At 29.2% G+C, this 23,084-nt stretch overlaps 5 protein-coding genes across 7 annotated transcripts; 2 read left to right on the top strand and 3 right to left on the bottom strand.

Annotated features, from left to right (window-relative positions):
- The first annotated feature begins 71 nt into the window (after window positions 1-71).
- LOC138943116 (multiple inositol polyphosphate phosphatase 1) lies at window positions 72-2,520 on the top strand. Its single transcript, XM_070313649.1, is given in 8 exon segments — window positions 72-240; window positions 332-642; window positions 715-840; window positions 937-1,081; window positions 1,182-1,282; window positions 1,394-1,503; window positions 1,777-1,974; window positions 2,056-2,520. Coding segments are annotated over 8 exon segments (1,329 nt in total). The 5' UTR covers window positions 72-77; the 3' UTR covers window positions 2,231-2,520.
- LOC138943117 (geminin-like) lies at window positions 2,491-4,937 on the bottom strand. Its single transcript, XM_070313650.1, has 6 exons — window positions 4,698-4,937; window positions 4,499-4,576; window positions 3,663-3,781; window positions 3,457-3,584; window positions 3,052-3,230; window positions 2,491-2,965 (listed from the first exon to the last, which is right to left on the bottom strand). The coding sequence occupies exons 2-6, from the start codon at window positions 4,538-4,540 to the stop codon at window positions 2,906-2,908; spliced, it is 528 nt and encodes a 175-aa protein (XP_070169751.1). The 5' UTR covers window positions 4,541-4,576; window positions 4,698-4,937; the 3' UTR covers window positions 2,491-2,905.
- Window positions 4,938-5,437: 500 nt separating this feature from the next.
- Cep290 (Centrosomal protein 290kDa) lies at window positions 5,438-14,867 on the top strand. Of its 3 annotated transcripts, none has more exons than XM_070313747.1 (23): window positions 5,438-5,652; window positions 5,793-5,874; window positions 6,014-6,060; window positions 6,141-6,230; window positions 6,311-6,446; window positions 6,548-6,684; window positions 6,767-7,008; window positions 7,113-7,245; window positions 7,707-7,897; window positions 7,980-8,121; window positions 8,436-8,676; window positions 8,927-9,092; window positions 9,189-10,535; window positions 10,614-10,911; window positions 11,228-12,351; window positions 12,498-12,696; window positions 12,820-12,992; window positions 13,102-13,249; window positions 13,335-13,733; window positions 13,805-13,971; window positions 14,064-14,265; window positions 14,350-14,607; window positions 14,680-14,867. In XM_070313747.1, the coding sequence occupies exons 1-23, from the start codon at window positions 5,473-5,475 to the stop codon at window positions 14,752-14,754; spliced, it is 6,177 nt and encodes a 2,058-aa protein (XP_070169848.1). In that variant the 5' UTR covers window positions 5,438-5,472; the 3' UTR covers window positions 14,755-14,867. The 3 variants fall into 3 exon arrangements, with proteins under 3 accessions (XP_070169848.1, XP_070169847.1, XP_070169849.1); XM_070313746.1 differs by having other exon boundaries at window positions 12,781-12,992; XM_070313748.1 differs by lacking the exons at window positions 13,805-13,971; window positions 14,064-14,265; window positions 14,350-14,607; window positions 14,680-14,867 and having other exon boundaries at window positions 12,781-12,992; window positions 13,102-13,261; window positions 13,335-13,424.
- A 2,207-nt stretch (window positions 14,868-17,074) lies between these two features.
- Window positions 17,075-19,656, bottom strand: Eh (Eclosion hormone). The gene is made up of 3 exons (XM_070313798.1): window positions 19,612-19,656; window positions 17,565-17,666; window positions 17,075-17,473 (listed from the first exon to the last, which is right to left on the bottom strand). The coding sequence occupies exons 2-3, from the start codon at window positions 17,662-17,664 to the stop codon at window positions 17,307-17,309; spliced, it is 267 nt and encodes an 88-aa protein (XP_070169899.1). The 5' UTR covers window positions 17,665-17,666; window positions 19,612-19,656; the 3' UTR covers window positions 17,075-17,306.
- Window positions 19,657-20,817: 1,161 nt separating this feature from the next.
- On the bottom strand, window positions 20,818-23,052 carry LOC138943182 (putative uncharacterized protein DDB_G0281733). Its single transcript, XM_070313765.1, has one exon. The coding sequence runs from the start codon at window positions 23,050-23,052 to the stop codon at window positions 20,818-20,820; it is 2,235 nt and encodes a 744-aa protein (XP_070169866.1).
- Between the last annotated feature and the right edge of the window lie 32 nt (window positions 23,053-23,084).

The following is a 23,084-nucleotide window of genomic DNA, read 5'->3' as shown; positions in this document are numbered from 1 at the left end:
AAGCAGTGGTATCAACGCAGAGTACTATTTGTCTATTTGTTTTCGATTACAAAAAGGTTACAAGATTAATACACGAAATGCTTTGGAAACTGTTTATTGAAATTATTATCTTTTGTATAATGACTATGGATGTTTCTTACGCTTCTAATTATTCCAAGCATAATGATACTTATGAATGTAAACTAGGTTCAAAAAGCAGTGGTATCAACGCAGAGTACTAATCACAATTGAAATACGCAGGTATCCTATGATATTGCCAGTTACTTTTTATATATTTAATATGGTTGAACTTGTGTCACAAGTTCTACTAATATATGTATTTAATTTATAGATTGTGTGGAAAAAAAGATTTGGTTAATTCTGCGTCATGGGACTCGTTATCCAGGCAAGAAATATATACCTCGTATGATAAATGAGTTACCACCACTGCAGCGTATAATATTAGAAAATTATGAAAACAATATAACAAGTCTGTCATCTGATGATGCAGCTTTGTTTAAGAAATGGAAACTGTCGCTTACTCAAAGAAACATGATGAAATTGACAGCAGAAGGAGAGAATGAAATGATTGATCTTGGAGAAAGATATCAGGCAAGATTTCCATCTCTGATGCCGGAAATTTACAACAATCAGACCTACAAAGTATATATAACAAAATATTTGATCATATTATATATATGTTTGTATTCTTTGATCATCAACTATGAATTTTAGTTCAGATATACTTCCACTCAACGTACAGAGGAGAGCGCGAAGCATTTTACTGTTGGTTTATTTGGTTGGCATAATAGTAAAAATATTTGGTATCCAGCACCGATATATCGAGATCCAGTTATAAGAGTAATTTTACTCACTATTATTTTTAAATTTTTAGATGATTTATCATTCTCCTATTTTTCTCTCTCTAGATGATTATTTTGATATATATTTTTTTAGTTTTACAAGGCTTGTCCTCGTTGGCGTCAAGAAGTTGATAAGAATTCAAATGCAAGATTAGAAAAAACGAAATTTTTGGATAGCAAAATTGTTAAAGATATGTTAAATAATATTAAAGAGCGTATTGGTTACAATATCGATTATGGTTAGCACTATTATTAAACATATGCATATAAATATTATTCAATATTATACTATCAAGATTTCACTATTCACTGTATTGTAAATGTGACTATTATTTCCAGAAACCGCACATTTAATGCACACTATGTGTGCCTTTGAAACTGCTTGGAATCAGAGTATGGTATCTCCTTGGTGTAAAATATTTTCATTGAATGATTTCACAGTAAGATCTTAGATTAAAGTATAATTACATGTGTGTATATACATAAATTACCAAATGAAGGAATTTACTCACACATCAAATTATAAATTTGTTTTATTTTTGAATATGCAGATCTTTGAATATGCAGAAGATTTAGAATTCTATTGGATTGATGGATATGGTTATCCATTAACTTATGAGCAAGCATGTCCTGCCTTAAAAGATATGTTTAATTTTTTTGGGTATGCAAATCTCTATATCCATTATAATAATAAATTCAATTTAAAATCTTGTGAATATTATATATATTATATTTTATTTTATATATTACAAAAAGCATTTTTATATTTAATTTTGTTGAGGCCTTTTGTTTGAAGAACTAAAAAAAAATCAATCATACCTTATTGAAAAAAAGGCTTTTGTCAATAAATATGGCAAATTGTATAATTTTTATTTTGCAATTAAATTTAATTGTATTGAAATTATATATTAGAAAAATATTATTTATTTTACAGATCTACAGAAGAGGCAACAACAACAGCTTATTTTACACATTCTGGGACAATTCTGAAATTATTGGCTTTACTTGGAGTAGCCAAAGACCTACATCCTTTGATGCACGATTCTTTCACACTGCACCAAGAAAATAACAGAGCTTGGAGAAGCAGTATTATTGATACATTTTCATCTAACATAGCATTTATTTTATACGAGTATGTTTTTGTTTTAAGATTATACAAAATTATGTTATATATTTTCTCATAGATATAATCTTTTCGTTGCATTCTTTCTAGTTGCGCATCTCAAGGTCCTAGTATTCTATTCATGCTTCAGGAACGACCGATGTATTTATCAGGCTGTCCAAATGATATGCCATGTCCGATATCTATTATGAAAATGGCATATCCAGATCGCGAAGAAGAATGTCAATTTGATGTTATGTGTCATATACCAAGACAAAATAATTGATCAAAAGTAATATTTTTACAACAGATGTTATATATGTATTCTTTTTTATTTATTTTAAGGACAGAATATTTATTTTATTTTTTATATTTGAATTTACACTAATATTAATTTGTACCTGATATTTCGACGCGTTTTTTGTCTAAACAGAAATATATGTATTTACATAAATAACAATTTTAATTTAGACTTTTACATCTTTTTATTATTTTGTACACAAATTATAAATCTCTATATAATTTTTACGAGAGTTTAAGTAAATGCTCGTAACTGTGTATTCTAGGCGAGTCATGTGTATAATACAAGTTTGAGAAATAATAATAGTATTTTTTTATGATTTTTCTACTATAATGCAATATACATGCTAAATGATATTAATTTCATTAGCAATAAAGTCATGAGAAAAGAACAATGTAAAAAAACTTTAACAGTTTCTATTATTAAATAATACTAGAAATATTTAACAAGTGTTAAACATATATATATCTTACAAAGAAAGGATCTTACATATTCACATATGCAATAACCTATTGAAATAAAAAATTGAAACTTTATAAAAAACGTATATTTGAAATGTATAATGAAAACATATATTTGCAAAAATTTTACGTGGAGACTTACCGATTTTTTTATATTGTTCTTTTTTTATTTTCTTATTAAAAAAATAAATATCTAATGTTAAAGGGTACTATCTTCTAATGAATTATTTATGCCACTTCTGTCATCTCCAATCATCTCCTGCAACAAAATAGTATAGTTATAGACTAGTAATTATGTTAAGCCTAAATACACACAATACCCATTTACAATACAAAGACTATTACCTGCAGCACAGCAACAAGTGCTCTTGTCTCATTTAACATTTCTTTATAGACACGATTTTCTTCTTCTAACTTTTCAATATGTTCTACAAGTTCTTCATTTTTCTCTAAAGCATCTTTAAGTGCTATACGTCGCCTTTCACTTAGGATTTGCCAATAATTTTCACTCGGGCCAGCTACATCTAAAAAATATTTTAGAGAAAATTAACATTTTTTTATATGTATTTTGATTTCAAAAGTATAAAGTATAAGAGAACAACAAGAATACAATAGCATAGTAGCTTAATGATAGAGTGGTTGCCAGTTGAAAGAGAGATCCCAGGATCAAATCCCAGTAGGACCCCAATATTTTTCCTCTACCCAGGAAAGACAAAAGAATACAAAAAAAATGTGACTTTTTAAATGTACCTGTGGATGTTAAATCTTCAGGCTCTATTTGTACCCTCTTTGTCCCCTCTTGTACAGTTTGTACAGCCTTGTCTTTGGTTTTCACATCTTTGTGTTTAGAACCGTCTTTTGTTATTTGAGATACATTCCTAAAAGATACAACATATAAGGATTTATATCAATCTTATTACAATATTTTCATAATTAATTTTTTGAAAATAATTTACCTCTTTGATTTTGCTTTTTTTGATTTTTGAGTAGATTTGATCATTCTATCAGCACCAACTAAAGTTTCTTTATCAGTGGCTGATGGCTGCAATTCGTGTAAAGATTTTCTAATTTTGTCCTGTTCCAATAAAGGGAAAAAAGTTACTCCTTAATTTTATTTATAGATAATATATTAATATTATTTTAACTCTTTTTATTTTTTAAATATATTTTTACTATCATTTTCTATTTATGCAATACATATATGCAAACTTTCTAATAAATTTATATATTATTATTTAATATATACACAGATATATCAAAATTTTGTTATAATCAAATATAATAATTCAAAATAATATAATAGATTAATAATCAATGATATAAAATAGAATTTTCTCTTATATATGTAGAAGTATAAATATATTCTTGGGTGTGTGTGTGTGTATATAAGATGATGACATAAAAAATAATTTTCTACATTAATAAACAAATTATATAAATTGTTACATAAACATTTATAATTGACTAAACAACGATAACAAAACAATTGAATTTTTATGTATAAACGATTCTAGTAAAACTAAATTTTTATTTTCAAGATTATATATGTAATTTAAACTTTAATATTTCACCTTTCATAAATATTCATAAAAACTTTCTCTCACAAATAAGATTAAACATGAAATGACTTTCAAATCATATTTATCTTTTATCAAGGTCTATTTGAGAAAGAGAGAATATATATGTACATATTAAATAATTTTTCTTTTATCGGTTAAACGAAAAGAGATAATTTTAATTAGCATCGCATTTTTTAAGAATTTCACGTATGAGAAAGAATAAATATACTAACCTCAGAAGCGATAATCGTTTCGTCGCTAGTAACCGTTTCCATTCTAGAGGCCGTAAATTAATCCAAGAAAGAAAGGATCTAAAATGAGAGATAACATCAGCTCACGAAAAACTTGTTTGTGCGTTATTCACTATTTATGATAATATGGCATCACGATTAAAGAAATAATATTGTATTTAGATATAAAATTTCAACTAACTTTCTCTACTTAATTCACACACGAGCACACACAGTTTTTCCTCTTCTATTTCATGGATATCTTTTAGATATCGTGGAACCTAATCTGGCTTGAGATTCACGCCGTGTTACAATCAACTGTCCGGCAGGATCTAATCACACTATCAAACTATCACTATCACATCTAATCAAACGGAAATTGGGAAACTGGGAGAAGAGAACCGACTGGCGGCCGGATGCCGGATGGTGCCGGGAACTGGGAACCGGGAACTCCGGGAAGAAAGTGATGAAAAATTCCAATCAAAGCAGGTTTGCATGAAGATGCGTAGCGTTAATGGGCGCGTTCAGAAAACACAACTGTTGAGCATCGCCTTGTCAATACTCGACGTTGATTTGTTGGTTCTAGAAGTAAGAACCAATCACGTTCGAGTGCCACTCAACGGTTGTATCTCCTGAACGCACCCAATCCTTCTGCAGTAGCTTCGGAAGCCGATAGTATCAACCAATCAAATTTACGCTGCTCAAATTGAGCATCTCCGTTTGAGTTTGATTGGTTGATGATATCGGCCTCTGAAGAATATTGATGTGTTCTGTCATTGGTCTTTGGTGTTATTTGCCCATAGTTGTCCACTTGACATTTGCTTGTACTTGCCATTGACGGCAGCTCTACACGAAATATTAGTCTAAGCTACATGGTGATGTTTGTAAACTGTTGTAAATATACAGCCATAGCAAATAAAGATTAAATGACTTACTTTTTTTTTCTTTTCTTCTCGGTTTAATTATTATCGCGAAAAATGGTTCGCACCGATTGGGACAGAATATTATCTGTAAATGTTTCGTCTTTAACAGACGAAGAAATTGAGGATCTCTTTCCAGAAGTGGTTCGATGTGATGTAAACGAGATTACCGACGTATATAATCTGCGAACACTCATGAGATTATCGCAAGAAATGTTGACTTATAAAGATAATCAAGTAAAGAATTTATTTGCTATTATGTATATTTAATATTTTTGCTTATTTTTTTTATTAAAAGGAAAAAATTTATATAATAAGCTTTCCTTTTCTGCTATGTAATATATATTGCATGTGTAAAATTAATTTATTGATGTTAGGTTGAGGCCTTACTTCTTGAATGCGATGAATTGAAAGAAACAATAGCTTCTTTACGTCCAGAGGCCAAACAAAAGACCAAAGGTAACGTATTATCAAAATTTGTATATGTTTATACATTTTGACTCTTGGAATCATTTATAAAGATTTTAAGACAAGTTACTTTGATAATTTGTACAATTTTGATTCTATATACATTTATATTATATAATTTTTTTCACAGATCATGATATATCTGCAATAAAACAAGAAAGTGATGGTTTTATTAAAGTAAGTTTTTTTTTAATTATTTGTAGAGCATATTAATAAAATATTGTATTTTATTATCAATAATTTTATTTTATGTAAAGGATGCAAGAGAACATGCTACTTATCCAGATACACAAGCCAGATATACAGATACAAATAAAAAAGTTAAAACACTTATGATTGAATTGGAGGTAATATAGTAAAAAACTAGAGTTTTCTTATTATATAATAAAAAACTAAAGTTTCCTTGTTACTACTTTTCATTTTCTAGGGTTTGGACAAGGAGAATGAGATTCTTAAAAAACAATTAACGACATTGAAAGATGAAATGGAAGATGCAACAGAGAAAATGAATGAAATGACACAAGAACTTCATTCAACTCAAATAAAAGTTACAGAATATAAAGGTGCTTACCTAAATAATATATATTTTGTATTATGTATATTATTGTATCATGTAGTATTATTATAATTTCATAAATAAACATAAATGCTATGGTATTTTCAGATAAGATTAAGAAATTAGAACAAGAAAATGAAGCTTTGATTATTCAAGTAGAAGAGATAACAGCACAACAAATAGACAGAGACAAAATGTTAGATGAATTTGGAGTAGCTATTGACACTAGAATATCTGAATGGAAGGTACTATATAAATTCAATAAAACATTTACATTACAAAATAAAAGAATATACATATATAAATTTGGATTATTTATGTTATAAGGGTATATTGAATGAAAAAGATATGGAAATTGCGCATTTAAAAAAAAGTGTATCACAGTCCTTAATGCAGTCTGTTACATCAGCAAAAGAAGAAAATAAATCACAGATTATTCATCTAAATGATGAAATAGCTCGTCGGGATGCTATTATAATCGAATTGCAAACTAAACTCTCCGATGCAATTGTTGAAATAAATGAGAGTGCTGCACTTATAGAAAAATTAAAAGCACAGGCAGCCCAGGAGTAAGTAACATTTTCTATATGTATATATATTTGTAATTTTATCCAGATCATCATTTTTAGTTATTATGTTTAGTTGTTTGTTTTCAAGTTGATATATTTCATAGGTCTGTAAAAAGTGACAAACGGAAAGAGCAAAAAAGTTTATTGAAAAAAATACAAATTGCAAATGAAAAGATTTCTAATTTGGAAAATGCATTATCCCAAGCACAGGATGATGCCAAATCACAGAGTAGTAAAGTTAGACATCCATATTTTCATATCTGGTTTATAATAAACTGTATATAAAGTATATACTGTAGAGTTATTGCCACTTGTAATTTTAATATTATGAATCTTACCAATCTTATAGAGTTCATTTTTCATTAAAATAAAAATATGAAAATTTTATTAAATATTTTATTTTTACATCGAATTTTTCATACATTACTCAATAAATGTAGTTATAAATATGCATTCTCTTTGGAAACTTAATGAATAGAAATGTTTTTAATTATCAATTTTTCATAGTTTCAAAGCGTTAGAATTTCTGTTTTTAAGGAAAACTTCTGTTAAGGAAAACTTAATTATAAATTAATTATATATTAATAAAACTGCAAATGAAAAGAGTGGCAATAATTCTAGAATATTTTGTATTTATTTATTGAGTTACATACTAAAAATAATATAAATTTCTTTTTTTTTAATATTTTTTTATATAGTTGTGTGAAGTATTGTCCACCTTAAAAAATTATGAAGATGGAAATCAAACTTTAGCTAAAACATTGAACGAAATTAAAGAATTAAAAATCAAAATAAATCACAAGAATGAACATATCGAAGACTTAGTCAATGTTGTTAATAAATTGGAGATGTTAAATTCGTATCAAGAAATGGAGATCTTAACTCTTAGGTAAAATTTTCTAAAAAAAATTTTTTATAGTATGTGTGACATGAGAAAGTAAATATAACATTACCTTTTCATATCATAATAGAGAAAAGTTAGGAATTCCAGAGGATGAATCAATATCGATTAAGAGTGTTATAGCAAAACGTAAAGAGGAATCGAGAAAAATGGAGCAACTTATTCAACAAAATAAAAGCCTCATAGAAGAAAATTTAGAATTAAAATCAGATGTAAGATAATATATTGAAAAACTAATTTATAAAATATATATACACATAATGTACACATGCATGTGCACGCGCATACATACCGCGCAACATATAATATATATATATATATATATATATATATATATATATATATATATATATACACAATATATATATAATACATATATAATAAAATATATGTAATCATATTTTTCTTATTTAAGTATATATATAATAATATATATAATAATATATATAATAATATATATAATAATAATATATGATTCGTAATACATATTAAGAGAATACTTATTACAAATTTTTATTTTTTGTAGATAAGGATGTTGAAGTATAAATTAAGCAAGTCTGAAAAAACACTAGACATTTCAGACAATTTAGGTGATTTTAGTAATCAATTTTTACATTCAACTAAATTGATGGAATCAGAAAATATGCAAATATCTTCTAAAACTGATATCTTCGAAGTTAATCAAAATATTCAGATAATTATAGAAGAAAATGAGGCTCTTAGAAAAGGCATGCATGAGATTATGGACAGTATACGCAATCAAGATGGTGAATGGTTTTCGCTAACTTTAATGGTACTTTAGTATTGCACACATTTTCATTTCTATGACACCCTAGATTTTCTTTTATTTTCTCTTTTTCCTTTTCTGTCTCTAATATAAAAAAATATTAATAAAATTTTAAAATTAAATCTGTTTAATTTCTCGCATTCTCTGTTCATGTTTTGGCAAATAATGAACATTGCTTAATTTTATTACATTAATAATTGCTTAAAAATAAGCAAATGATATTTTTGTAGGTAAGAGTGAAGTGGAAATACAATCCAGTACATTGGAACGATTATTAGAAGCTTTGGATGTTAGACATTTAGCTGGTTGGTACCATCCAGCTATGAGATTACAGGAACATCTTAATGTTGTCCAAGGCAGTAATACTGAATTAAGGTCACAGCTTAGGTTACTAAGGTATTTTATAAAATTTGTTAATACAATTAAGCAATTAATTATTTGCTATTATCTTTATTATAATTAATAAATCATACTCAAATGCATAATTTATAGAAAAGAATTGCAAAAGAAGGATATTATATTACAAGATTTAGCAGCGATTAAAAATATAGATTTGGATAAATTGTCCGAGAAACATAGTGAAAATGAAGCGATAATGACATGTCTTACGGAAATGAAAGCTTTGCAAACAGCATATAAAAATGAGGCAGAGGAATGGGAAAAGCAAAAAGACTTGTTGATTCAAGAGAGTAATGAATTGAAAGATGAAATAGATGGTTTAAAAAATCAATTAGAAGTTTATAAGAAAAATTGGCAAATTATAGAAAACGGAGACGATGAAGTTCGTAAAGAATTTGCAATAAAAACGAGAGAATATGCAGATGCCTATAATGAAATAATAATTATGAACAGGAAAAATGCGAGTCTTCGACAATTGCTTAATAAGGAAACTGGCAGATTATATGAATACCAAAAAGACATAATTAAAAAGGAGAATGATTTTAACAAAGCTCTTATCGATGCAAACAAATGCAATAAAACTTTGCTGTCAGAAATTTCGCTGTTGCAGAGTAATTTATGCAATTCTGTGAGCATAACTGTGCATAATGAACTGAAAGAGAAATATGAGGAATTGAATATACATTATCATGCTTTGTTAGAAAATGCAATAATATTTCGTGATTCCGGCGAAATATCATCTCTGAAAGCTGAAATAGAAATGATAAGGCAAGAGAAATATCAACTTATGGAAGATTTGCGAAAAACGTATAACTGTAATAACGATAACAATGAAACGATGCAACAAAAATTAAAAGAGATTGAAGCCAAGGAGTTGATTGAAAGACAACGAGCTGATCAGATGACTAGACTATATGAAATATCACAAACGCAATTAGCAAAGTGCGAAGATAATATTAAACAACTCTCGATTGTCAATTCTGAAAATCAAGAAAACTTGATTCAGATACACAAAAAATTATTTAAAGAAATAGTATTGCAAGAAGCTACACAAATGGATGATAATCGCATACAGGAACTGCAAAATGAAAAAATGCAGCTTGTTATAGAGAATGAAAGTTTGAAAAAAATGCTACAAGTTTCTAAAGACGAAGCTCGTTTGCAATATTCGTTGAATTCATTACAAACACTAGAGTTAGATAGTCTTAGGCATCAAATATTAGATTTGCAGGCTGTAAGTGAAGACAAGGCCACTATTTCAAGACTTGATTTTGAACTTACAAGTAAGAAGATGTCAGAAATGGAACTAACTTCGCAGAAAACGCGACTGCAAAACGAGCTATCTTGCATGCAACAAGAACTTGATAGTTCAAAAAAAAAATATGAAGAGATGCGCAGTTATGTAGAAGATTATCGGAAACAATGCGATAATCGTTGCAAGTATGATTAAAAATTGATTTAAATATTTTATTTTGCTTATATAGAAACTATATTACATTGTGTATATATGTATTACAGGTATTACACAGATATTATATATTTTCTACAGTGCCAATATGCAGGATCAACCCCCATAAGTACTTTAGAAAAAGTAATTATACTTGCTACAAAATTAGAAATAAATCGTCGAAATATCGATACAGAAATTCAAAAAACCAAAAAATGTCATGAAGATATTAAGTACGAACAGCAACTCTTATCTGCTCGTCTTGAAATTATCGAACGTTTGAAAGATATATTAGAGCAACAAATTGGCGCTGGCAGTGTTCAAATAATGATGGAACGTTTTGCCGAATCTTCACAACAGACTCTAAGTGTAAATTTTTATATGATAACTAGTAAAGTATAAAAATTATTATAATAATAAAATTTGACAAAATAATATTAAGCTATCATAATATGGATAACCTTAAAACATTTTTTATTTTTAATTTTACTTCTATTTTTAATTTCTAATTTTTGTAAATTTTTTATATTATTTAATTAATTTTTTTTATATTAGTTAATTATTGGTAAATTTTTATTTTTATATAACGATTTATATTTTAATAATGCCTTATTGTTGGCTTCAAGTTGAATTCTTCCTGTATTATAAAAAGTTTTTATACATATTTTTATATTTTTTTAATTAGGATTTTAAATATAAACGGAGAATAGCTCATCTGGAGCATGAACTGCAAATCGCCAATAGTAAATTCAATGAATACGAATCTGTAATAACAAGCATGGAACAGGACATGTTAAATATTCAAAGAGCTTGGTATCCACAACATGATAATCAGCTTCAAATTAATATACCAAATGTTGAGACGAAATCTATTCAAGCAGAAACGGAAACTCAAGTGATTAGTGTTCAAACAGATACCTATACTTGTTGCTTAAATAAAAAAATACAAGATACTGGAGACATTACTGTGTTTAAAGATATTAATAAAGAAAAATCTGTTGAATCGAATGAAACTGTAAAAAGTACATTCCGAGAAGCGGGAAATAATACAGAAGAGAGCAGCAATTCAGTGATTCTTAATGAACAGTTGGATCAAGCGTTGAAACTCGCATCGGAACGTTCCGTGATACTCGTCAAATGTGAATCACAATTAGCGGAGTATAAAGCAAAAGTGGACGCTTTAAATAAAGCAATAATGGAAAAAGATACGCAATACCAAGCAACGGTGGATACTTTAAACAAAGCGATCGAGGAGAAAGATTTACAATATCGAACAAGAATAGATACTCTGAATAAAACGATCGAGGAAAAAGATTCGCATCTTGCGCAAAAACAAAATGTACTCGATGAATTAATAAGTCAATCGCGTATCACGAATACCGATGGTACTGACAAATTGGCTCTGAAATCGACGATAAACAGTTTACAGAAATTAATTAATCAAAAGGAGGAAACTATTTTAAGATACCAAAATTTATTGAAAGAGGACAGGGACGAACATAGTCGAGCAGCGAGTTGTTTCCAGGATGAGATTAAAAGTTTGCACGATCGCATTTTGGCTATGCAAAGTGAAGTCAGAAATGAAGAACTGGTTATAAGTGTGAAAAATATTTCTGAGAAAACATCAACGTCCGATGAAACCGCAGCAAAAGTACCGAGAAACAATGCCGCCCAAGAAGAAGAAACTGCGAGACTACGTGAGAAGGTATCTACTCTTGAAGCAGAATTAAATATCAGCAAGGAACTGAGCGAACGTTGGCATCGATTAGCGGAAGAAAGATTGAAACATATGGATCGTATGAGAGAAAGGTTTGTTTCACGATAATATAAAATGTTATTCACAATCACAAATTCAATCAACTTTTCAATATCGAAAATAAATGACATTTTGCAAAATAAAAGAGAACATGGAAAATGGTTGCATGATATATTACAAATAATTCATGTTCTTATAGACTGGAGCAACAACACAAAAATGAATTGGAAAGTTATCGTAGTGAATCAAATAAATGGCAATCTGAAGCCGACACACTTAGACAGCAATTGTCTGAAAATCGTATGTTACTCACAAAAGGAAATATTTCCTTGATGAAGGAGCTACAAGAAAAAGATGACAAAATATATGAATTAACTCTTGCATGTCAACAATTACAGGTGTCATAATTTTATTAAATTTGTTATTGAATAATATTGTACATAATTGTTCAATTTCTTAAAAATATATTTTTTATTATATAGAATGAAGTTGAATTAATAGAGTCTGTAAATCGATCTCAGCAAATGACAGTACGGGATACAAAAGTAAATGAAGCGCCACATCATAGTCATCGTGATCAAATGCAACAACAAAATCAAATAGATGTTTTACGTCGGCAGCTTCAGTCTTTAATGGAAAAGGAAAAAACGTACAAGTCTGAAATAGCTGATTTAAAGCAGCAACTTAGTCGCAAGTAAATTTGCTAATTTATAAGTATTAAAATAAATTTTTATTTCTTTTTAAATTGATTTTAACTTTGATTGTAACAAATATATGAATTAAAAATATTTGATTTATTTCAGATATATGGCGACAAAAACTCAGGAGAAAAAAATATCGCAACGTGAAGCGCAACTCGAGCGTAAGGTAACATCTCTAGAAGAAGAGTTACATAAAGCAAAGACACAGTTAGATCGAGAATATCTGGCGCAGGAAATTAAAAAAGCTAAGGTATAAAAAAGAGTAAGTCATAACAAAACATTGTTTTAATAGTACATATATATATATATATTGAAATTGATCTTTCTTTGAATAGACTGCGGAGGATCTTTCATTGTGGGAAAAGCAAAAAAAGTGGCAGCAAACAGCAGAAAAGTTAAAAGAAAAACTTAAAGAGAAGACTAATGACTATGAAAAATTGCTTACAAATTATGAGAAACTTCGATCTGTCGTTTCGTGTATGGAAAGAGAAAAATGGCATTTGAGAAGCAAGCTCAAACTTGAAAGCGATACTGTATCCGGCATTTCATCGGCAAGACCCGTTTCAACTATCCAGCTTAACACAATAGAAAAAGAACTGGAAAAAGAATGTCGAATATTGAGAGAACGTGTTAAGGAATTAACTGATCGTTTAGAAAAAGAAAGTAATGAACATTTGATACTAGAGATAGCAGAATTAAAACGGCATAATGCGGCTTTGGAAGCAGTTTCTCAGGTTAGTATACTTTATAAGCTTATAAAATAAATATGTCACTTTTTTTATTGTTATGAGATGCTATCTTTCAGGGTAATACATGTGTAATTAGTCAATTGGAGAAATTAGATACGACTAAAGATATTCTTGAAAAGATGAATCTTAAGTTAGAAAGTGAAAATTTTGAATTACGACTAGAATTAGAAAAGGCCAATTCGGATACTCCGAGACTACGAGAAAAAGTCGAACATTTGGAAAAGTATGTTTATTTTAATATATATTATTCTCTATTGTAAGAATATAGATTTAAAAAAAAACGATTACATTATTATCGTATTTTTATTTTTACAGATACATCACTTTGTTAAAAGCAGAAAAATCTTCTGATTCTACTCCTAGATCAGATAAAGAATTGCCAGAATCAAGCAACAAAACATCTACTTTTGAAATGGAGAAAACAATTTTTACATTGAAGCGAATTATCGAGAGACTTCAGGCAGAGAATAAAAGACTGAAATTTAATTCTAAAAAGAATCACTTTTTAATCAACCAAGTAAATTAATCTATTTTTAGATATTATATATATTTGTCTTTTTATACACATCATCATATATATGTTATTATATTTTAAATACAGAGAAAGATAAATACAATCGATGGAAATATTTTACTTCAAAGACAATATGAGGAATCTCAGAAACGTGTTATAAGTTTGGAATCAGATTTACAACTGGCTGAACAAAGAATAATTATGTTAGAAAAGGCTCAAAAGGAAGATGATAATGGAGATTTTCGTATTTTGAAGCAACAACTAATACATAAATCCGAACTTTTAGAAAAAGTAAAACTGTTATTGACACGAGCAGCCATCAATGAAAAGGCATTGCGACAACGTGTAAGAATTTAAACAATACATAATTTAAAAGATAAAATTAAGAAATTTTTATCTATATAATTTTATTATTAGATGCAACAATTGGAATTGAAGCAAACCCTATCAACAATTCCAGAATGTTATGTGACTCCACCTACACCAAAATAATGGACGCTTGGGAGTAAACAATTTATGGATTTATGGTAAAAAAACAACAAAAAAAAACACTTTTATTGAGACAAGTATATGCATTTATTTTATATATACTCTTCAATTAAAAATTTGTGGACTATAAAGCCTTGTTTCTGTATCCATTCAGTACTCCTATCGTGTAATAATTTTATAATATAATTTCCTATAATCGTATCAATTTTTGTACGTGCAGATGCACAATGTTCATCACGATTATCGATGTAACATAGTGTCCTAAGAAAATATCGTCTCATTTCTTTCATTTATAAATTCTTAAAATAATCCATAATCAAAAAGTTTTCTTACTAATATTCTAATTGATATATTCTATGTGCGTATCGTATATAATAAAGAGATTTTACAAAGATTTTATTTCATTACAATAAATGTCTAATCTCGTCGACAAAAATGATATTTATAACTAAAAAGAGATTTTTGATCTCACAATCTTATATCTAAATAAAAATCATGCCATCCGTATTTTTTTTATCGCATGTTTCGACACTATTTAAAATATTAGACGTTATATATTAAATGAATTAATACAATTAATTTATTATTTAAAACATTTCTAATACATAGCAAAATATTTCGAGTTTTATTCCTAGGAAAAAATAATTACTAGGAATAAATAATTACTCTACACAGTTGGCTACCCGAATCGATGTTTCGCAGAAACTTCACACAGAACGCGTAGTGATGATCGTAAAGTCACGTTCGAATCGCTCCGTATTGCTTGCGTAATTTTTACTATTTAAAAAGATCTCGTGCACGAAAAACTATTACAAATATCTTTTATAAAGTGTTAGACGTTTGTTTAACGTATCAAGCATCGCGTATAATCGTTATTTCACCCCGCTATCGCGATTTTTCAGTCGGTGATTCGCTCCGTCGTTTATGTGTGTGTGTGTGTGTGTGTGCGTGTCTCGATAAGGCGGAAGCTCTCGCATATTTATCTCGCCGTTATTTCCCGCCAAACTGCAACGAAAGATCGCTTGCTACGAATGATACATAATCATTGCCAGGTATGTTGACGTATGCGTTGTTTAATAATAAATTAACGACGTTGTCGTTATATTTTTTGCATTTTTATTATTAAACTTTTGTACTCGTAAAAATTTGAACCTGGTATGGCAGTGTAGCCAACTGAGAGCAGACAAAATATACAAAAAGTGCAAAAAGGATTGAAAATAATATTTTTGAATCATCGTTTTTTACACACGCACATACATACAGTATAATTTTATATATATATTTAATTTTACAAGCAGTGTACAATACATATAAATCTTTATATATAAGCATTTTGTTATATCTCTGAAACAATTATCTTTTTTTATCATTTATTTAAGCATGAAAGTTATTTAATACTTTCTCAAATATTATATTTTCTTATTTATTTTTAATATACTACCACTGCCAAATAATATATATAGTATATATAATATATTATAAGTATTTCAATTAATATATATTAAATTCATATGTCCCATACAAATATGCAGTTTAAATCTGCCAACCCAAAATGTATACGTATTATTATTACCAACTGATAGCTACAATTATCGACAATCAGCTATATAAAAATTTTCCAATCATCCTTGGTTTTGGCCTATTTGATACGAAAAATATTTAAATATTTTTTTTTTGCATCGCGTGTCCAATTTTTCAAGCAAGGTGATCTAATATCCTTGTCTAAATAATTATACATTTTTTTCAAGCAATATATCACTTAAAAGTAATGTATATTTATACGCATTAATTTCAAGGATCTAACGTATGTGGCAGAAATATCTTTGACTAGTTAGATGAACAGAGAGATGATGTATTAATATCAACAGATTCATAATTATTTTCTTTTTTCTCAAAATAAAAATTATTTTTCCATTTTTTTGGCATTGCACGAAACTTACTAAGCACAGATTCGCTTTTCCTGTTTTATAAATTAATAAATCTTTCATTCAGACAGTATTTAAAGACCCCGCACACATGTACTTATTAAGTTAATATCTTTGATAATTAATATCTCTCTCTGATTAAAAAAAAAATATATATACAAATATATATTTGCATATATAATATATATTGACAAGTATATTAGTAAATAAATAATATTATTATAAATATATATATTATTATAAAATTATATAACAGCGATAACTGTCAATATAATACAATATAAGATTAATTAATTAAAAATTAGTTAATCGATATCTTTATACAATTCTCGTTTATCATTACAAGCCATTTTCAGATAGCCTGTAATGCGATAGAGTTGAAAGGTTTTTATCTCGTCATCTCAGAATTTCTTCAGATTTTTCAATTTGAATGACAATAATGCTTTCGAAAGATATATTTTTCGCGTAATAATAATGAATATTTGCAGATATATTATTGGTTATAATAAATCGTAACGCGTAGGAAAAATTATTTCATCGAAATTTGCATTTTCCTGCAATTGCACATGTGATTTAATATTACAACGCAAAGATGAGAAAGTCGAAGAACTTTGATCGATTCTGAGAGGCTTAATAATCGTTCTCAGGAACCTGAAGGAAAGGACGAATCGAAAACTCGTCCTCGCAATCCGGAACAAGCTTTCCTTTGTAACGGACACAAAAATCAGCGCATTTCTGTCCGATAAAAAAAGAGCCAAACATCTTTTTGCATTGCGCACAGTTCCGAATGCACACACCTGCGCAAAGCCGGTTTACAGAAATATATTGCGGTCAATTTGTATTTTTAATTGATATAATTTGATAGAGATTTATTACAGATTTACTTACCGATATTTCGTTCAGTATCAGCCATAGATGTAGCAAAGCAAATGGCAACGAAAACAACGGCGCACAATATAATTGTTGTGATTCGATTTGATGAATTCATAACTGAAAGAAAAATAAATATTTTTAAGTCTAAACTTTTATTTATAAATGTACATGTATATGAGGATAAAAACTTTTGCAGCGAAAGCAAGTAAAATTTTATGCTGATTAATATAGAAATAGAAAAGGGATCTCATACATATAATGGCGATAAATTTCTATTTTTCTTGATTGTGTCAAAAAACAATTTTTCGATACGGTTTCTATTTAAAAAATTTATACAAAATTATTCCTTACATCGTCCACATTCTGCATATAAATTTACACAATGTGTTAGCAATAGTCAAAGTTTACCTATGATTATTTGGAGATTTATAAAAATATAAAAAATTTTAATATACTCGCGCGCGCGCGCGCGCATGAACGCATACACACACGAACACATGCATGCACAGATGATGAAATAGAAAGTGATAGTCTGAATAGATGTACAGCGATGTCTTGCAACACTATACGATGTGAAATTAAAATTATACATTCTGAATTCTATTCAAGCTGTTCTTATGTCGTTCGAATGTTAATATATAATCTAAATAAACCTTTATTATTAATAATTTAGATTTAGATCATGTATTATTGAATCGCGCAGTTATTATATTTGTTTCTACAATGGTAAAAAGGATAGACATCAAAATTAGTCAACACACATTAGTTAGACATGAGAGAAATATTTTTATTTCTTTAAGAAGATAATTCTAAAAAAAAAAAAAAAAAAAAAAAATTATATAATTTATTTCTATTGTGTATTTATTATTTATTAATTATATGATTTATTTATTGTGTAATGATTCTTACTTTTACTAATATTTCATATATGTTTATCTGTTTTTTTTTTATTCGTTTCTTTTTTTCGAAATATTGCAATACATAACTTAGACTTATATTTACAAATATCGAGAAAAAAAGAATTTATCGACCAATCTTCCACAAGAGTTAAAGAATTCTCTAATTATGTATAGCAACTTAAATTTTATAAAGCCGATATGCATATCATAAATAGATATTCCAAAAAGAGTGAGGCAATGCGAAAAATGTTCTTTCCGCCGTACACACGCGCCGTCTGTTTTGAATTTCCGGTTTGCGATCAGCGCTCGCTCGAAAGGAAGGACAGAGAGGGAGATGGACGCAACTGAACTCGATGAACTTTCAGGGATAACTCGGGTTTTAAAAAGGTATCACTCTTTTTGAGGGGGGGGGAGGGGGGGGGAATGAAAAAAATTGATGGAAAAAGTCCATTAAAAGTACACGTGTTCACATACCGCAATCATGAAGCTGTACGTCATCGGCCCGGGTAAAATCCCATTCTGATAACAACGAATTTCCAAAAGAAAAAGAAGAATACCAGATATGTGATACAATTAATTATTCATTTAATTAAAATGATATGTAACCGTCTCTGCCGCGATGCGTTGCCGAATATCTCCCGCCAAGTTTCTCTCCTCGCCTCGTACTTCGAGAAGAGGTGCGTCCTGTCGCAACTTCTTTTTTATAGATACGGTCGTTTATAACCGGCAATCCGTCTCTGTTAATCGCGCTTCCGCGTTCGTCTTAACGTTCACATTGTGAACACATAAACATAATAAATATGGATGGAAGGTAACTTGGTCTTCCGTACTGTAGTTACCGTCTCCCTCTCTCTTTCTCCCTCTTCGTCTCCCTCTCTTTCTCGGCATCCAGGAAACACTTAAGGATTCAAGACCAAGGATCGCGCGGACAGCATTCGATACCGCCATTAACGTATGTTGCACGAACAATGACGTTGATCGATTAAATGCGATCGATCGATCAACGATGCTTGAGTGAATCTTTGTAGACACGTGGATGAATAAATCGATGAATTTTTTGATAGAGAAACGCGCGTTTTCGCGGGGCGGAAAAGAGGAAATATCGTTTGCAATTTCGAAAAGAACGTTTCGAAAATACGATTCTCTATACGATATACATTTACCTGATCGATACGGCAACTTGAGAAGGCGAAACTGTTGGAATTGTAAAATGCCGACGAATGACACTGAACAGACTACTCGACGGTCTTATATATCCGCAAACGCCGGATTCAACCCTCGCGCTAGGGAAACCCCCGCTGCTTATCTTTCTTTAATTTGATTTCTTTAATTTCCTGCACTCAGCGCATATATTTTATTTATTTCAATTAGCGCTTCTATATAATAATTATGCTTTATCTGTAACTTTAAAATAATTGCTCTAGTAATTAAATAATGAATTGATCTATTATTACTTTAATGTAAAATTTTCACACATGCTGTAACATTTTGGCTTATATACGGAGAAAATATTGTAGTAAAGATTACAATATAACTGGTTTTGTAATCGTGGAAAATATTAACATATAAGACTGTAACAGTATAACAAATCATGTACGATTTTTTTATTCGATGATACAACGTACGTATTATATTTTACAAAGAAGTATTTCTCTTTTTGTAATTATTCAAATATTTTGATGCACAAACAAATACACGATTGTTAACAAACAATAAAATAAATGTATAATTTAGAATTTTTATAACAATATATTAAAAATCTTATATTCCAACTTTACAATAAATGTTAAAAAAGGAAATGTATTTTTCACGGAATTTGTACTCTATAAAATTTTCTTCGCGTATAGGGGTACATGTTTGTACAATATATAGATGTTTTACTTATAAAGAATATTTTATAGTCTTTTAAATATATACGTGTGTAGCTTCGTATAACTAGATACTATATGTTTTTATATATTTCCTATTACTGTTTCAAGGATAGACTTATCAGGATATTTTTTATATATTTTTAATACATTATATTTATTCAATATATAATAAATTGCGCGATTAAAATGAATATTAATCAAGAGTATTATTACAGAATATATTATACATATTTAATTTCTATTAATATTATCATTGTAATCAAGATTTATTATTATGATAACAAAATAGATACTGTTATATACTATTGGATCTAATTACTTAATAATGACATAATAATTTCAATTAATTGCTTATTTTAATTAATTAATTGATAATTCTGAAAAAAATATAAACATGTGATAACAAGCATATAAGTTTATATAATTATATAGTTACGTAACAAGTATATAATTTAACATATGTAATTTATAATATAATTTAACATAATTTTGTATTTTTTAAATTTCTGTTTCTTCACTCGCCTCATTTTTCTTACGAGGCGATTCATATTCTAAGCTCCAGAAATTATTATATCTGATCGGAATCGTTTCACCTTCTTTAATCATTTTGTCGAGATTATCATCTAATCTAGAGAAATGATCCTTCTTGTCTAAAATTCTTGATAATGTTTTATATATTTCTTCTTTATTCCTCGACTCTTCTTTTTGTCTCTCTTCTTCGGCTGTTGAGTTATCTCGCAATTGATCCAAAACATCCTTTGTAAAGTAGCGGGACAAAAATTTATCCTCCGTCTCGATTGATTCGGATGATACTTTATCGTCATTCTCTCCGAAAATATGTCTAAGAAAATCTTTATCGTCATAATGATAGTGATCTTCGCTGATTACGTCACTGTCCTCCGCTTTCTCTTTCGCGGTAGAGTGGGTGTTCTTTTTCGCCTCATCTCTATCGTCAAAAATGATTCCATCGTCATGATTTTCGTTCTTTCTGAAATAATCGTACGATTCTTCTTTTGGGACCGTGGCGTATATCTCGAACTCTTCAGATCCCTCGCTGCGATCTGCGGGATTTTTATTCTTATCCTTGTATTTCGCGTTTCCCTTGCTACGATTAGTCTGTATACTTTCAAATGTAGAATCATTTTTAATAAAATCATCCAAATTGAACGGTTTTTTATATTCATTTATATCAAAATCAACGAAATCTATGGGAGAGTTTTCACCTTCGTTGGATTCTACCGAATCTTCTTTAGAACGTTGAACGTCGCCGCTTGTTTCTCTATTATTATCGTGTAATTTGGTATCTCTAACATCATACTTATCAATACATTCGCTAGAATCTTTATTTTCTGTGCAATCTGAATGCGAGATATTTACATTCAATAAAATCTCCGGCACGTTATTTCCGGTTTGGATATTCTGTAATACTTTAATCTCAGCGTTTGGAGACTTCGACGAGAACTCTTCATCAGGATTGTAGTGTCTTTCAAAATCAACATCATCGTATTCTTTATATTTTCCTACAGTTGAGTTCTGATTATCTTTATCTAAATTGTCCTCTTGTTGATCGGTATAATCTGGTACCTCTACGTAAGGTATATATGAAGGATCATAAATCGGAGTCGTATTTATTGAATAATTTTCTGTATGTTTCGTTTGATCTTCCTTCTCCGAAGTATTATCAATCGTATGCTCGATTGACGAAGATGACGAAATTGTAGAATTTTCTTGTTCTTGAGAAGAATACGGCGGTCTTGTCTCAGTGATGATTTTTTGCGATCTGTTACGCTTTTCATATTTCGTTGAATTATCGGAAGACAAATAATCGATATTAGTTTCGACATTATCAGGAAATTTATTCAAGTCAGCCACTTCGGAAGCACTTGCGGTATTTATGTACGGCGACAAGATCAAATCATTATTTAATTTTATCGTGTTCACTATCGGTATTGTAGTCTTAGGTTGCCGTTGAGTTTTATTTGTGAAGCCTGATATATAAGGATCAGATATTTTTCGCGATTTTATCGTCTCCGCGATATCGAGGGTCACTTTATCATTTATCGCTTGCGGTCGCTTGTCCTCCGCATAATCGGTTTTTTTCTCTTGTACGCATAATTGAGTCGAAATATTACTTTCCGGAATATTGACATTTCGTTTAGAACGAGCTTTCGTACCTCCATGTGTCAACTGAGTTGCATTGATTATATCCCAAATGCGTTTATAAAAATCTCGTTCCGGTTTAATGTTAGGATTTATCACCTGTAACTTGTGCCTCTGCGATTGTGAAACCGTAATCTGATTTTTGTCAGTGCATGTTAAATTATTCTTTTCTTTCGCAGAATTATTTTGCAAGAAACCATAGTCGCCGATAATATCGGAATGAGGACGAGTACCGTTAATATATTCCCAAATGCGTTTATAAAATACAGTACTCGGTATCGCAATGTTGCTCGCTACTTTAAGATCAATCGCACGTTTTCTCGTTGGCAAAGACGTTCTTCCTTGATCCCGATAATAAGATTTTGGATAACGAGCTCGCTTGTTCGATGCGAAAGATTTTTTCTCTCGATCATGCCATGAATTCGTAGTTACTACTGATTCGTGAGACGAACGTTTCAAACGTTTCTTTTCAATTATTTTCTGTATATTCTCTATTGCTCCTGATATTTGCGCATTTCTTTGCCGCTTTTGCCGAATGATCTCAACAATCGTTGCAATTTTGACGATCTCCATATCAGGTGAGAGATTTATATTTCTATTTTGAT

This window comes from Polyergus mexicanus, unplaced genomic scaffold, assembly GCF_030449975.1.
Source record: "Polyergus mexicanus isolate NDT 795.1 unplaced genomic scaffold, iyPolMexi1.0 SCAF_25, whole genome shotgun sequence".
Lineage (NCBI taxonomy): Eukaryota > Metazoa > Arthropoda > Insecta > Hymenoptera > Formicidae > Polyergus > Polyergus mexicanus.
The sequence above is the reverse complement of the archived record's forward strand: the minus strand, read 5'-3'. Positions and strand labels throughout refer to the sequence as shown.

Bases quoted from the DNA above. Each gene is read 5' to 3' on its own strand.
- LOC138943117 (XM_070313650.1), bottom strand. From the start codon at position 4,540: ATGGAAACGGTTACTAGCGACGAAACGATTATCGCTTCTGAG. The intron at 3,585-3,662 runs GTAAATTATTTT...TGTATCTTTTAG, and splicing joins AAAAAAGCAAAATCAAAGAG to GAATGTATCTCAAATAACAA. The intron at 3,231-3,456 runs GTACATTTAAAA...AATATTTTTTAG, and splicing joins TGAAGATTTAACATCCACAG to ATGTAGCTGGCCCGAGTGAA.
- Cep290 (XM_070313746.1), top strand. From the start codon at position 5,473: ATGGTTCGCACCGATTGGGACAGAATATTATCTGTAAATGTTTCGTCT. The intron at 10,536-10,613 runs GTATGATTAAAA...TATGTATTACAG, and splicing joins CAATGCGATAATCGTTGCAA to GTATTACACAGATATTATAT. The intron at 13,250-13,334 runs GTATAAAAAAGA...TTCTTTGAATAG, and splicing joins AGGAAATTAAAAAAGCTAAG to ACTGCGGAGGATCTTTCATT.
- Eh (XM_070313798.1), bottom strand. From the start codon at position 17,664: ATGAATTCATCAAATCGAATCACAACAATTATATTGTGCGCCGTTGTT. The intron at 17,474-17,564 runs GTAAGTAAATCT...GGCTTTGCGCAG, and splicing joins TGATACTGAACGAAATATCG to GTGTGTGCATTCGGAACTGT.
- LOC138943182 (XM_070313765.1), bottom strand. From the start codon at position 23,052: ATGGAGATCGTCAAAATTGCAACGATTGTTGAGATCATTCGGCAAAAG.